The sequence below is a fragment of the Solanum stenotomum genome, chromosome 1 (genome assembly GCF_019186545.1).
Source record: "Solanum stenotomum isolate F172 chromosome 1, ASM1918654v1, whole genome shotgun sequence".
Lineage (NCBI taxonomy): Eukaryota > Viridiplantae > Streptophyta > Magnoliopsida > Solanales > Solanaceae > Solanum > Solanum stenotomum.
Window position 1 is genome coordinate 7,808,628 of NC_064282.1, and position 14,002 is coordinate 7,822,629.

At 35.9% G+C, this 14,002-nt stretch overlaps 2 protein-coding genes across 2 annotated transcripts; both read left to right on the top strand.

Moving 5' to 3' along the window:
- Positions 1-65: 65 nt before the first annotated feature.
- On the top strand, positions 66-5,569 carry LOC125872393 (magnesium transporter MRS2-4). The gene is made up of 4 exons (XM_049553113.1): positions 66-693; positions 2,868-3,313; positions 4,037-4,321; positions 5,220-5,569. Exons 1-4 carry the CDS (start codon positions 405-407, stop codon positions 5,496-5,498), a joined length of 1,299 nt encoding a protein of 432 aa, XP_049409070.1. The 5' UTR covers positions 66-404; the 3' UTR covers positions 5,499-5,569.
- A 1,606-nt stretch (positions 5,570-7,175) lies between these two features.
- Positions 7,176-13,728, top strand: LOC125842871 (uncharacterized protein At4g06598-like). The gene is made up of 5 exons (XM_049522159.1): positions 7,176-7,362; positions 9,829-10,572; positions 11,228-11,303; positions 11,408-11,534; positions 13,027-13,728. The coding sequence occupies exons 2-5, from the start codon at positions 9,848-9,850 to the stop codon at positions 13,242-13,244; spliced, it is 1,146 nt and encodes a 381-aa protein (XP_049378116.1). The 5' UTR covers positions 7,176-7,362; positions 9,829-9,847; the 3' UTR covers positions 13,245-13,728.
- The last annotated feature ends 274 nt before the right edge of the window (positions 13,729-14,002 follow it).

Sequence of the window (14,002 nt, forward strand, 5' to 3'; positions counted from 1 at the left end):
ATTATAAATAAAAAAATAATAGTAATATGAAGGAATAAATAAAATAGACGCAAATTATGAACGACAAGAATTACAGTTGTGTTCTTATGTAACCCTCAATAACAAGAAGCTCCACGCCTGAAATTCTCACTCTCCCTTTTCGTTTTTTTTCCCAAAAAAAGGGCTTTCAGTATATGGAAGATCTTGAAGAAGACGAAGAAGGCGAAGCAGCGGAAGAAGAATCTGTCCCCTTCATTCGTTAAGAATAAGAATCAATTGGACATGGCCTAAATCACCCAACCCCATAATTGTTTATCATTATATATACCTTTTGTTTTGTGTAGCTACGGAAGAATCAAGAATCTAAAAGGGGCTAAGAGTGAGAGAGCGAAAGCTTTAAGGGGTTTATTATTGAACTGGGTAAGATGGGGAAGAATCAATTCTCGATTCGCCGGAGGAAGAAAGGGATGCCGCCGTTGCCGACACCGCCAGTGGACAATGGGGAACCCCAGAATTCAATTTCGATGCCGGTGGGGACTGTTAAAGCGTCTAAGAAGAAGGTTGGTGGGGCGAGGCTTTGGATGAGATTTGATAGATGGGGTCAATCAGAGTTGAATGAGTGGGATAAGAACGCTATAATCAAGCGTGCTGGTATTCCTACTCGGGACTTGAGGATTCTTGGCCCCATATTCTCTCACTCCTCCAGCATTCTTGGTAATTTTAACCCCCTTGTATCTCTATGTATCAATTATCATTTCATGTGTTGATAATGATAACAATAATTATGTGTTAATCCATAATTAAGTTGGGTCATTCTTTTGATTAGTAAATATATAGTGAACTCCATTCCTTGGTTAGCATTATATTTGAATGAATCTTCAATATCCATATCGGTTAATTTAGACTTATTTAAGCATGCAATCGAAGAATTGGAGTGTCAAGCTGCAGGTCTTGGTGATCATTGGGTTTTGGGTGCTCTGTTTCATGCTTTATTCAAGGCTAGAGTCCCTTCTAAATCCATGACCATTGTACTTGTATTTGGATTCATTTAGGACCAATACTCAATAATTCATCTATAGGAAGAAATTGTCTTTTAAGATGAGGTAGGGGTATCTCTCTACATATACTACTGACTGTTTGCTTAGTCTAATAAACGGAAAGTAAAATGGATGTCTAGGCAATCCTGCTTCGTTTAGACCATAGTGTTGTGTGTTAAAAAGAAACAAGCTGCTTTTTGGTATCTTCTTTGCATCTTTAATTCATGTTTATGAATCACCTATGTTAATCTAAATTCTTAAGCTGTCATTGAACTCGTTATGTTGTTTAGCCTGCATTACAAACGAGGAAGTGCCTTTCGATATTCTTTGTCATATGATCCTGTTATCAAAACATTAAAGCAATATAATGGTCTGCCTTTTTTATTCTTCATCATAGATTGCTGAAAGACGTTTCTTTCAAGTTTACTGTTTGAATGGGTCTCATTCTGCTTCATATGTTCTTTTAACTTTCGTACGATTGGTGCTATTTGACCCATCACTTTTGTTTTTAGAAACACTTTGTTTCATCTTGCTTTCACTGATAGTCGCCATTAATAATTACGGCAATGTGTAGCGTTCCTTAAGGGAAGATTAGCCTATTCATTTGAAGTCATCAATGAACTAACATCCCTTATCACACACTATAAATTCCTTATATCTGGATCCTCATGGAAAATCAATCTTCTCAATGAAATGGTTGAATATTTTGTTGGACTCTGAGGCTTCTTTACTTAAATGAGGGAGATCCACGCTTTTAGCCCTCCTCCATCCTATGTAAAATAGTGCTTATGGTGGTTAGATGACTGGGTTTGAGATAGTTTGCAGGTTCAGTTTTTGGCATGTAGGTGGATTCCAATTCTTGTATGTCCTCTTATAAGAAAAATATTGAGGTTGCAATACTGGTTTTAACAATCATATTTAAGGTTGACAATTTTACTATCCCAATCTTGGCAGGTAGACTTTTTGGTGGTTTCGTTAACCTGTTTAAAATCTATTCAACTGCCAGTCCTTAGAGGGGTTTTGCTATATATTTTGTGACTCTTGTTCAATATCTGAACTGAAACTTGTATGAGCAGCTCATATTCATTCATATATCCTGAGTATGTTAGAACAAACTGTACCCATAAATTGCAAATTCAACACCAGCCAAAAAATAGTTGTTAATTGAGCCATTCAGAGAACCTGTTAATTGCTGATTAGCTCTGTGTTTATCAGTGTGTAAAACTTGCAGTTCGCAATGAACTCACTACGATCGAGGTTCTTTCTGGTGTCTGCTAAATATTCATGTTGAAAGTTGTATTACGGATTGTCTTTGGTTTAATTTTTTTCCTCACTCTTATTCCCTCATTCAGGGGAAGAAGATTATTGATGTACTACATCTTGCTTGTAATGAGTGCCTATGCAGTTTGAATTCATTTGATTGTGGTTCTTTTTGGTTTCTGGGAGTATCCTTTCTGAAACTGATTTTGATTCTTTTTTTCTGCATGACACGTCAAACTAGGATTATATATTGGGATGGAAGGAGTAATATGTAACATACGGGTGCTCCTCTATCCTGAATTCCTGATGCTCTAGCCTCTTGATAAGAACTCAAATAATGGAACTGATTTATACATCTGTTATTCCTCTTTAGTTTGAACCTCTAATTTTTGGAATCCTACCTGAACCTTCCTATATCGTTATCTCAACTGTTGGAGGCTTAACCATTACGTTTAGCTTAGCTGTTGGAAGTTTTTTTTATAATACATGTGCATCTCCTACCATTTTCTTGTGCCTAGTAGAATACTTAAAAGAAAGAAATGTGATGTTGTGTTTCAAGGGACTCAAAAACTTCTTTCTGTTAATCTTCAGCAAGGGAGAAGGCCATGGTTGTCAATTTGGAGTTTATAAGAGCCATAATTACAGCTGAAGAGGTTTTGTTGCTTGATCCTCTACGTCAAGAGGTTCTTCCATTTGTGGATCAACTGAGGCAACAACTTCCTCATAAAAGTCTTTTGAAAGTTAATGGTACTTGCGCTGAACAAGACGACAATGAAGGACACTTTCCAAATGCTGGACACTGGTTACCAGTTCCAGAAGCTGTTGAAGGTCTGCAGGCTGAGCTACCATTTGAGTTTCAGGTGCTTGAAATTGCATTGGAGGTTGTTTGCACATTCTTAGACTCTAGTGTAGCGGATCTAGAGAGAGATGCTTACCCAGTTTTGGATGAACTGGCCATGAATGTTAGCACGAAGAATCTTGAGCAAGTGAGAAGTTTAAAAAGTAATCTTACCCGATTGCTTGCCAGAGTGCAGAAGGTATTCTTATCTGTTTTTTTTCCTGTTGCTATTGTTTTCCACCCTTATGGACAGTCATGGTTTGCTTTTGGAAATTTGTTTGACCAGGAAGAGAACTTATTTAACTTCTGGACATGTTGTCATCATCTCGAATGCGGACTTACTACTAAGACACTTCTTACTCATTGTGTTATAACTTATTGGGTAAACAACTATTGGAACCAATTTTGTATAGTTTAAACATCATGAGCAAACCGTATTCATTTTTTGTTTGATCAGTAAAACCATATTCATTTTCAATAGCCCTTGTGGTTCACTTTAAGTTAATCTTCTCAAGTCATGAGTTAAATTATAGTGCATTATGTTTGCCTTATGCTGGACCAGATTTGGCATGTGTACTCGGGAGAATACTGGTTGTTCTAATGGTACACTAGACCTGTACAAAGTCTCTATTTTTTTTTGTTGTTTCTCCTTTCCCTTTGTCTGCGTATAGAGGATTTCTGCCCATGATCACTTAGGCAGTATATGGTCTTTGTATTCTTCCTTCTGTTTTGTACAGATAGGAGCAGATTCAATGTGCCTTTCCAACTTTAATTCTCTTGTGTTTGATTCGGAAATTGGAGGGTTTAATATTCAAATGAGCTACTTTGAGGAACTTAAGTGTAGTATTCTCTTCCATGACACGTGTCTGTGCCCTGATTATTCTGTCTTATGCTGACAGTGGTAAAGTTTTTCTTATGATAGGTTAGAGATGAAATAGAACACCTTTTAGATGATAATGAAGACATGGCACAGTTGTACTTGACTAGGAAATGGATTCAGAACCAGCAACCTGAGACTCTTTTGGGAACTATTGTTTCAAATAGCCCCGTTCCTGCTGCACCAAATCTTCGTAGACTTAATTCAGCTAGAAGCAGAAGTGGAAGTTTGGTGAGCAATCATTTTAATTACTATGATGTGGAAGATCTGGAGATGTTACTTGAGGCCTATTTCATGCAGTTGGAAGGCACTCGGAACAAGATATTATCTGTAAGTATATTCTTCTTAAGAAAAACTAATAATCTTATGTTGGTAATGGCAGACTTGTCACTCCTCTTTCCTTTTGACAGTCGTCATCCTTCCATTTTCCTTTTTAGTAATGAATGATAAACGCACAACAGTAGGATGGTTATACCTTGTAATGAAATGATTCTACTTTTAATACAAGTTGCAAAGTTACACATATAAGAGAAAAATGAAGTCAGACGTTCATACTTTTAAGGAAACTCAGTTTTTGCCACTTCAACTAGGATTCCTTAATGATATAAATTTTGATGTGAGTATCCTTGTATAAAATGATGCCGTGTACCTTTAATGCCTCATTCTTTATAAAGAAAACAAGAAAAAAGTTGGGTTCTCCTTGCTTCTCGGTCATAAGCTAAGTCTTCTTCAATAACCAATCACTTTGCAGCATATTCCGGTAACAGAGTAAGCTAATGAAAGTTTCGAGACTGAAGAAAGAAAAGAATTCAAACAATAGTTGTATCTCTTTCTTACTTTGATGATGCAATACCTTGCTAATTCCAACTGCAGATATACAACTCTCAGTCAATCTAGTGCCTCCATTTCCCCCCTCCTTTTGTCTCGTTAGGTTTCCTCTTGGGCCAGTACTATAGTCGGATGAGATAATATGCAATGTCCTGTTCTCTCTGTCTCTCTCAATTTTTTTCTTGATTTGGAAGAAAGACTGTGCAAGTGAACAAAGAAGTAACCCAGTATCCTCTACCAATTAGTAACACTATGAATTAAGTTCATGTACAATTTTTAAACTCTCTTCTTAAGTATAAGTAGAAATTGAACTTTTTCATCTTACTTTCTATAATCCTTGTGTTAATTTGCCTGTGATCTTTCCCATATTCTTCAACCACCTGTTATTGTATAATTGCAGGTCCGTGAGTACATTGATGACACTGAAGACTACGTCAATATTCAACTGGACAATCAACGTAATGAACTTATTCAGCTGCAGTTGACACTGACGATTGCATCATTTGCTATAGCTATGGAGACGCTGATAGCTGGTTGGTTTGGCATGAATATACCTTGTACCTTATACCACACAGAGGGGTTATTTTGGCCCTTTGTATTATGCCTGACAATAGGTTGTATAATGCTCTTCCTTGTTATTCTAGGATATGCTAGATGGAAGAAGTTGCTTGGATCATGAAATCCTCTATTCTGTCAAGGTTTACAAATTGTATTTTATACACATCAAATACATAGCTTAACTTTGCTCCATACAATATACATTCACTCAAAAATGTTGTTATACTTGCCCCTTTGCCGATGTGTATCAAGAATCCAAGATTACTAGAACCCTCGTTTTACCAAAGTATTTCGACTTTCAACACCACAAATGATTCTTATAAATAAACTTATGCCAAGAGAAGTAAGTCATGAATACTCCTTAGTGGTTTGGGCTTGGGACTTTCAAGTTGGAGGTCTCAAGGGGTTTGCCTTTTGGGCCGATCTTGTTGCATCATGTTTGCTTAGTGCAGGTTATTGCAAGCTATTGCATAGGAGCGGAGTTTCATCTTGGAGTAATGGTTGTGAGTTTCTCTTTGTCATAAAAAAAAAAAGTAAGTCATGAGTAAAAATATTTTGATCCACAAATTTTTATTAAATGAGAAATCAGCCAAACTTCATGAACTAGTTGACATTGATACTTCTCTTTAACCCCTAAACTTAACCTCCAATAATTGGTGTGATTGCTTTTTAAAAAAGGATACACCCATGAATGGTCCAATACCTCACTGGCACTGAGAATTCACCCCTTTTTACACTTTTTTCCAACTTACATTTTATAAAGTTTGCATTTTGTGCTCCTGGCAAAATTATTATCAAAGAATTCCTGAGCATTTTTTGACTAATATATGCAATTCATATTTATATAAATTAATATAGTACTTATTAAAAAAGACTTTTTACCTTTGGAAGCGGGACGAGTGATACATATGTAGCACGCAAACAAAGTTGAAACTCGAATATTAATATATCCTATAAAGAAAAAGGAGGCAAACTGTTATATTTATATCTTAAACTGGAATATTTTGGGAATTTGTTCATTGCCCAATTTTTAAAAAATAAAAAAAATATACATATTTCATTAGCAAGAATAATTATTATTATAGAAAAGGCTTGTTGTTGAGGACTATAATGTGGGACTGTCACAATGAGCTGGATGAATTCTGTCACATACCACTTGTTGGGTGACTTACTAATTATTAATATAGTACTAATAATGAGCTATCCTCATAACAATTAATTGTCACAAATTTTAAGTACAATAAATATATTGTACTTAAAAAAACTTGAGTTGGAAAACTAGTGCCATATAAAATTTTCTCTTCCTAAAATAAAATTCCAAAAATAAATAATGAAAATTATTGATGAAAGCGTTTATTATTAATAAAATTTATTTATTTTTGTGTATAATAGTATAATATTCACTAATCTAGATTCGCACCACGTAGAAGTTCATTAAAAAGGAAATACTTTCTTGCGTAGGCTCATTTCTTACTTATTAAATTGTGTGAATATTGAATTTTAAGTATACAAGCAAAAGCAAAATATTTTGCTTTTGGTCTAAGTTCATTCTTATTTTGACATGATGATGGTTAGCAATACTTTTAATGTATATATATTTAATTAAGTTGTAAAAATTGATCAAACTAGCATTAAGATAAATGAAATATGATAAATAAAATTTATGTCAAATTAAAAGATGTCAAATAAATTGGGACGGTACGAATAAGAGGGGCTATTTTGCAAATATGATAAAAGTATTGTGGCAGGGACTTTAGAAATAAGGAAAGCAATAAAACAACTCATTTTGGACAGTATCCCTTTTCAACGTGATACGTCAACGAGAAAGAAGAAAGATTTTTCAAGAAGAAGAGAAGAAGAAGAAGAAGAAGATTCCAACAAGATATATAGAATATCGATATATATTTTAGAAGCGAAGAAATCTGAGCTTCGTAATTTGATTGAATCTCTGAAATCACATTGCAATATCTTCATTATCAATCAAGGTGAGCATTTTTTTAATCGGAAAAATTAAAATATCTTCCGAGTTTTGTTAATTACCTTTTTTTTTTTTTTTTTTCTGATAATATGATTTGAAGTTGTTTGTTTGATTGCTATGAAAATATGAGCAAAAGTAGAGGAAGAAAAATTTGGATTGATTTTTTAATTATTTTTTTTGTCGCGTTCCTGTTTTCGAGTGATTAATTGGAACTTATTTGTCTTAGATATGAAAAATTGATCAAACCTAGCGAGACTATTGTATGAGATTTGTGGAAGAGTTTTTTTTTTTTTTTTTTTTTAATGTTTTTGATTTTCTAATAATTTTCTTTTGATGCAATGGGAGAAAGGATAAAGAAAGATTCAAAATATACAAATTGTACCCAGTTATATACTTTAGAAGTTTACATAACGTTAGCGTCCGTTAATTTTACTTAGATGAAAAAAATATATGGAAAGCAAGTTTTGATTTTCACTCGGTAGAGATTTGATGATGAATTTGGGAATTAAGGTTGGCTAGAAGTGTCTGCAGAGATATTGCGGTCACAGTTTCTAGCCTTTTGATTGTTGACGTAAAGATGGAGTTTTTCAGAATGCCCATGAAAAATAGATAAAGTTACGAAGGCTAATTTATTTTGCTGTTGTTGTAACATATTCACTTGTTTGTGTGCACATTCTCACAGCTAAAATAGGGGGAAAAAGCTTAACTTTGTGCCCCACCTGGCCATTTCATTTCCAGGTGGAAGATATCAATAAGGGCATCTGCAGCCCAGATTTTTCTTTTCCATTTCTCAAAATTAGAACTAAATCACCTCTTACGTAGCATGTTCCGAGGTATATTATACAATGATTTTACAAGAAGGAGTAGAGCATATATGAGAAGCCCCTAGCCAAATATATGATTTATGGAGTCTTTTCTCTTCCGAAAAGAGATACCGATAATTTCCAATCTTTTTTTTCTCCCTTCCTAGTATCCCCGAGATAAATTTGCTTTACCAAACTAACTGCTTCCAGTGCTGGAAGCATACTTTTAACTGATTTAAAAAAACAACTTGCTTTTAACCTAATCTTTTATGTTGTTTGAGTCATGTTGTAGGAAGAGAATATTTTAATCATTGCCAATATCAATCAAATGATGTGAACAAACTAAGGGGTGCCAGAAATGAAGTCCAATCAAAAGCTGTTCAGTTTCTTCTGATTTCATGTCCCAAGATAAGCTAAAATTAGCGCTTCTTTGTTTCCACCTAAGTAAACTCAGGGAAAGTATAGATGTGTGTTAAAGCATAAGGAAACAATTTCGTTCCTTTTGATGCTATATTTTAATTCTTTTTTCCGTTGTTAATATTGTTGTGGTTCCCAATTTGTCATACTAGTTGTTGGGTGTGTCTATGGGGGAGGTCCAAGGTCTTTGTCTCATTTCCTGCATAAAATCACTTTGCGGATTGGATAACCTAAATTTGAATGCATCAAATTGCTTTTAGTTAAAGAGCTGCAGGAAAACATAATGATTCTGAACAGTTTTTGGATTCTCTCACACTCCATGAGCCGCACATCATATTCTCAACAACAACAACATACCCAGTGTAATCCCACAAGTAGGGTCTGGGAGGGTAGTGGTGTGTACGCAGGCCTACCCCTACCTTTGGAGGTAGAGAGTCTGTCTCTGATGGACCCTCAGCTCAAGTAAAAACATTCAAAGCAATTCGAAAACCACACATCACATCCTCCTTAAAAAACATAAAAAATTAAAAACAAAGGGTGATGCAAGAAAGAGCTTCCTCCCTGGATGGTTATAAAATAAAAATAACAAAGAGCTTCCTCTCTGGAGCATGCCTGAATATTTTTGGAGCCCATCACTATACTTTTGAATGCTTTTGCAATCCCCAATGAGAAAGAAGCCTTTCTTCCCCTTCGTCCCATTCTTGGTGATAACTGTGCTCCTTCTTCGCCTTCACTTCCTGGTATTCCCCTTTCAATTATTCTTAATAGCTCTGAATACCTCAGTTGTGCTTCATGGTTCCCACCCTTGTAAGGATCAAGTAAACTCTACCTTGAAATATGATAGAAATTAATATAAGGTTTCAAAAATCTTGCAGCGCTTGAAATTCATGGATGATGCAAATTGATAAATCTGGCCAGATGAACAGGGCTGGTATCTGCAAGAGTAACAGGGGAAATTCCCTGTATACCCAAAATATTTACCTGGTATTTTAGGAAGGCGGGATTTTCCAGCAAGATCATAGTTTCTTTGAGTTTGATTTTATCCCATTGTTGGGGCCTGTTATTATTGCTCATAAGTCATATAGTTAATATGTTCAAAATGTCTGCATTACCTTTTATTGCACACAAGTAGAAAGTGTTGGGATTTGGTCATGATATTAGCTTGCTAAATAATGAGATCATGTTTATCAAGGGCTATTATATTTTTGAAGGTTTACTTATCCCACTGGTACATATTTTTTTTTTCCTTATAGGGATCTTGTGTGCTTTTCTATGGCAAATTCCAAAGGGCCATGTACCATGAGAAATATGATGTACAATGGGAAGAGCTCTTTACTGCCACCTAAAAGTCCCTTTCTTAGTATGGCCCCATCATATGTCGAGTATGTCCCTAGTTCTGCTTTCAACCAAAAAGGCATTCAGAAACCCAGAGAAGGACATTCACACCATCAGCGTACTTCCTCTGAAAGCTGTATTATAAAGGAGCAACCGTCTTGGTTGGATGATCTTCTTAATGAGCCAGAAACTCCTGTGCGCAGAGGCAGCCATCGACGTTCATCTAGTGACTCCGTTGCATATTTTGATTCTGCTAACGCTGCAAACTTGGATTACACAATTCAAGTTGATAACAAGTTCAGAAATATGCCTCTTATCCCTTCTTGGGGGTCTCAAGACTTTGATTATTACAAAGATGCTCGACAAGCTGCTTCTTTTGTCGGTCAAAACTCCTCAATCCGACGCAAGAATAGGGAAAAAGATGTATCTTCAACTACAGTATCACATCTCCGCAACCTTTTCTCTCCTGGGGAAGATCTCCGTATTCAGAGGTCTGGATCACCATGCCTCCCACAAGACGGAGATAGGCCTAGATCTGCAGGAAGTGACAAGCAAGATGTAGCAGAATCTGGCCCTCCTTATCTAAAAGGGTCTGCTGAAAAAAAAGATTCTTCTCAGAGTAAGAGTTCTTCATCAGAAACTGACACAAAACGTGCGAAACAGTAAGTTCAACTCTGCAACCCCTCCATACCACCCACCATTTTCTTAAAAGAAACTTTGGGAAGGCAGAAGGGGATATGCTTGTTAATTTGATATTTGCTTGACAGCGTAGTTCAAGATAACTGTAATATTTGATCAGAAAATTTTCTTTTTGTGGATAACCGAGATATTCCCGAGAGCTGTGGCGTATGGTTTGAAACTTGGTGGATAATGGGTGTGTGGCACCCTCTACTCTTTTCCACTTAAATACCCAAATTTTGTCCGCGGATGGGTCCCATGATGGCCTTTTTTATTTCATTTATATTCCAAGTCCATCAGTAAATCATTTACGGTGGGTGCCTGGGTGGGTAAACTAGAGGAGATCCATGTGGTTAGACTAACTGGCCGAGAAGGTTAGCAAGGTTCCTTCTATGGTGAAGTAAGAGATCTTTTACTATAGTGGGTCTTAGCCTTTTATCATCTTAACACGTATCAAGTGGCTTTATCTAAGTTGAAATAGAGGCTTTCTTATTTAGCCATAAATCTCAGTCAAGATCTAAACTGCCCTTTGTATTAATGTATTTTAGTATCTCTCGAAATGTCATTTTAGCATTTTATATGGAAGTCCCCCCCTCCAAATATGAAGTTTATTAACATAAAAGGTGTCATAATATACAGGCAATTTGCTCAGCGGTCACGAGTCAGAAAGCTTCAATATATAGCTGAATTGGAAAGAAATGTGCAAGCTTTGCAGGCATGTATCAGTTGAACCTTTGAAATACATACATTGGTACCTGGACATGAAATGGATGTTGCATTTTGGTAACTTGTTAATTTGACTAGTTTTTGTGATTTCAGGCTGAAGGTTCTGAAGTGTCTGCTGAGCTTGAATTTCTTAACCAGCAGAATTTTATCCTCAGCATGGAGAATAAAGCCATAAAGCAGCGCTTAGAAAATTTAGCTCAGGAACACCTCATAAAGTATTGTAAGTTTATTTATTTGTTATACTGAATTATTCTGCTTGTTTCTAGTGCTTGTAGTCGTGGACTATTTTGATAAAGTTGATTATGCAGCAGGTCTTGTGAGTCCAAACCTTACATAGCTAGGAATTAGATTCATCTGAAATAAGGATTATAAAATTGATTTTTTCATGGTGAATAAAACAACTGCAAGTGAGTGAGTATTGGTTCAAGTGAGCTGGGAAAGTGGACACGGTTTTTCTGGCACTAAAACAAAAGTTTTTGAGTAATGTTCCATTTGATTAACAAAATAACGGTCTCTAGGGAAAATGGGGACAATTACTGGTCATCCCAAATACATCAATTCTTGGTAAGAAGATGGAATGATCTTGTTGTAGCCAACTATTGTGGCCTAGCCGTGAATGAAAACCATGGAAAACCAGGGTGAAAATTCCAGCAGAGACAAAGTGCTAGGTGATTTCTTCAGTACTTAAATTGGTGGGAGGTAGCAAGTACCCGATGAAATAAGGAAGGTGTGCGCGGCAGGTGGCCCAGACACTGCGGCTTTTTAGAAATGAAATGATCTTGCTGATAATCTTAATGTTCTTTGAACCAATAAATATGAGAAAAATTGCCTTATTTTCTAGCTGTTTGGAAAACTAGAATTGTCTTCCCTGTGACCCCGTTCTACTATAATTATTTGAAATGTTTTGTATCACTTCAAAAGGCATAAATGTACTCTTCACTATTAAGGTTGTCTTAGGCTCTTAGCACTGAAATAAAATTGTATTTGTTAGTTTAAATGATTCTGCTTGCTGCGACATGATCCCTTATGATCTCCTTTTAAGATGGACAATTTAATACTTGATCCCTTATGATCTCCTTTTTAAGATGGACAATCTAATACTTGATCCCTTATGATCTTCTTTTTAAGATGGACAATCTAACTAAGGTCAAAGTTTCTTGGGCGGGGGTGGTGGGGGGGGAGGTGAGTAGTAGTACTCTTTTTCACTGCATCTGGATGACCTTAATGTGAACAGGTCCATATTTTCTGCTTCAAGCCTTCAAATTTGCTTACCTTTCAAAATTAACTCAAGGGATGGAAGCTTTTCTTATTTACCTCTGGAGCAATGGTAGCATATGTATAGATTAATATGAATGATTGGATGACTTTTGTGGAGCATGATATTGTTGTTTAGCTGATTTTTATTGCATCTCTCTTTTGCACTTTTTTGGTAAAACGGAAAGTTACTTAGGCAAATAAAGAAAGAGAAACAATGTGGTCGAATTTGCAACTACAAAATTGCTAAATAATTGATCTATTTCCCAAGTCTCACTTTCTTTCCTTGATTCAAAGACCTAGAGTAAACTGCCTTAGTTGAATTTAACTATTTTGAACATGGGAACTGTTCTGTTTTGTCGGATAGGTGGTGTTTTGGAGAAGTTGAACGTATATACAACCAGTAGTTTATTTTCATTTGTTCCATCGAAATCTGCAACTAATAAATTTATATGCAGTGGAACATGAAGTTCTGGAAAGAGAAATAGGAAGATTACGAGCATTGTATCAGCAGCAACATCAACAGCCACAGCCACAACCACAGCCACAGCAACAGAAGCCATCTTACAGCCATCGTCGCAGCATTAGTAGGGATCTCGATCAACAATTTGCAAACCTCACTCTGAAACAAAAAGAGGCTGAGTGTGATGTTGTTTCAGGACAACTCCACATTTGACCGTAACTGTAGCTATGCCTTTAATCATGTCTTACTGACTGTCCCTCAGTTGACTTTGCCATGGAGTGACAAAAGTTCACGATTTTCATTGTGCGATATCAAGAAGAGGTCTTGCTTCCCATGTGCTCACCTCCAACGGGTTTGTTCTCCTTCTGTCTAAATTGATTCTAGTTCTTGTTACAACATGTGTCTTTTACATCAAGATTTGTTAAGCTTTTATGTGCACCTGGTGGTCAATGCTAAAGAAAAGCATTTGTCGCAGTTGACTCACCTGAGGTGGTTAAATCCAGCATGATATCTCATGTCTTTCTATGTTCGGAATGATTAAATTCATCAGTTTCCCTTTTGTAACATTTTCCAGCTTCTGATTCCCCTCTAATTTCATCTTCATGAACCATGTAATGTAAGCATTGATGAAGGAACTCCTTTCTACTCATTCATTGTTTCTTCTTAGTGCAATAAAAACATTCTTGTTAGTTTTTAACTTTCTATTTCAGCCAAATATGGATACGAAGTTAGGCCTAGCAAACCCTAACCCTACCCTACCTAATATCTGACATTAATTTCTCATGTAAGTATTGCATTTTAATTAAAATCATATGGGTTTTCCATTCTACTAGAGGGATTAATCCACAATTCAATTCAATACATACATAAGAATAAAAGGGTAAAATATGGGTTATATTCATATTGGACCAACTACTCATAAAACAAGCACTACAAAGGAAAAAAGGATATGCATATCAAGGATAAATCTT

Bases quoted from the DNA above. Each gene is read 5' to 3' on its own strand.
- LOC125872393 (XM_049553113.1), top strand. From the start codon at position 405: ATGGGGAAGAATCAATTCTCGATTCGCCGGAGGAAGAAAGGGATGCCG. The intron at 694-2,867 runs GTAATTTTAACC...GTTAATCTTCAG, and splicing joins TCACTCCTCCAGCATTCTTG to CAAGGGAGAAGGCCATGGTT. The intron at 3,314-4,036 runs GTATTCTTATCT...TTCTTATGATAG, and splicing joins TGCTTGCCAGAGTGCAGAAG to GTTAGAGATGAAATAGAACA.
- LOC125842871 (XM_049522159.1), top strand. From the start codon at position 9,848: ATGGCAAATTCCAAAGGGCCATGTACCATGAGAAATATGATGTACAAT. The intron at 10,573-11,227 runs GTAAGTTCAACT...CATAATATACAG, and splicing joins GACACAAAACGTGCGAAACA to GCAATTTGCTCAGCGGTCAC. The intron at 11,535-13,026 runs GTAAGTTTATTT...ATTTATATGCAG, and splicing joins GGAACACCTCATAAAGTATT to TGGAACATGAAGTTCTGGAA.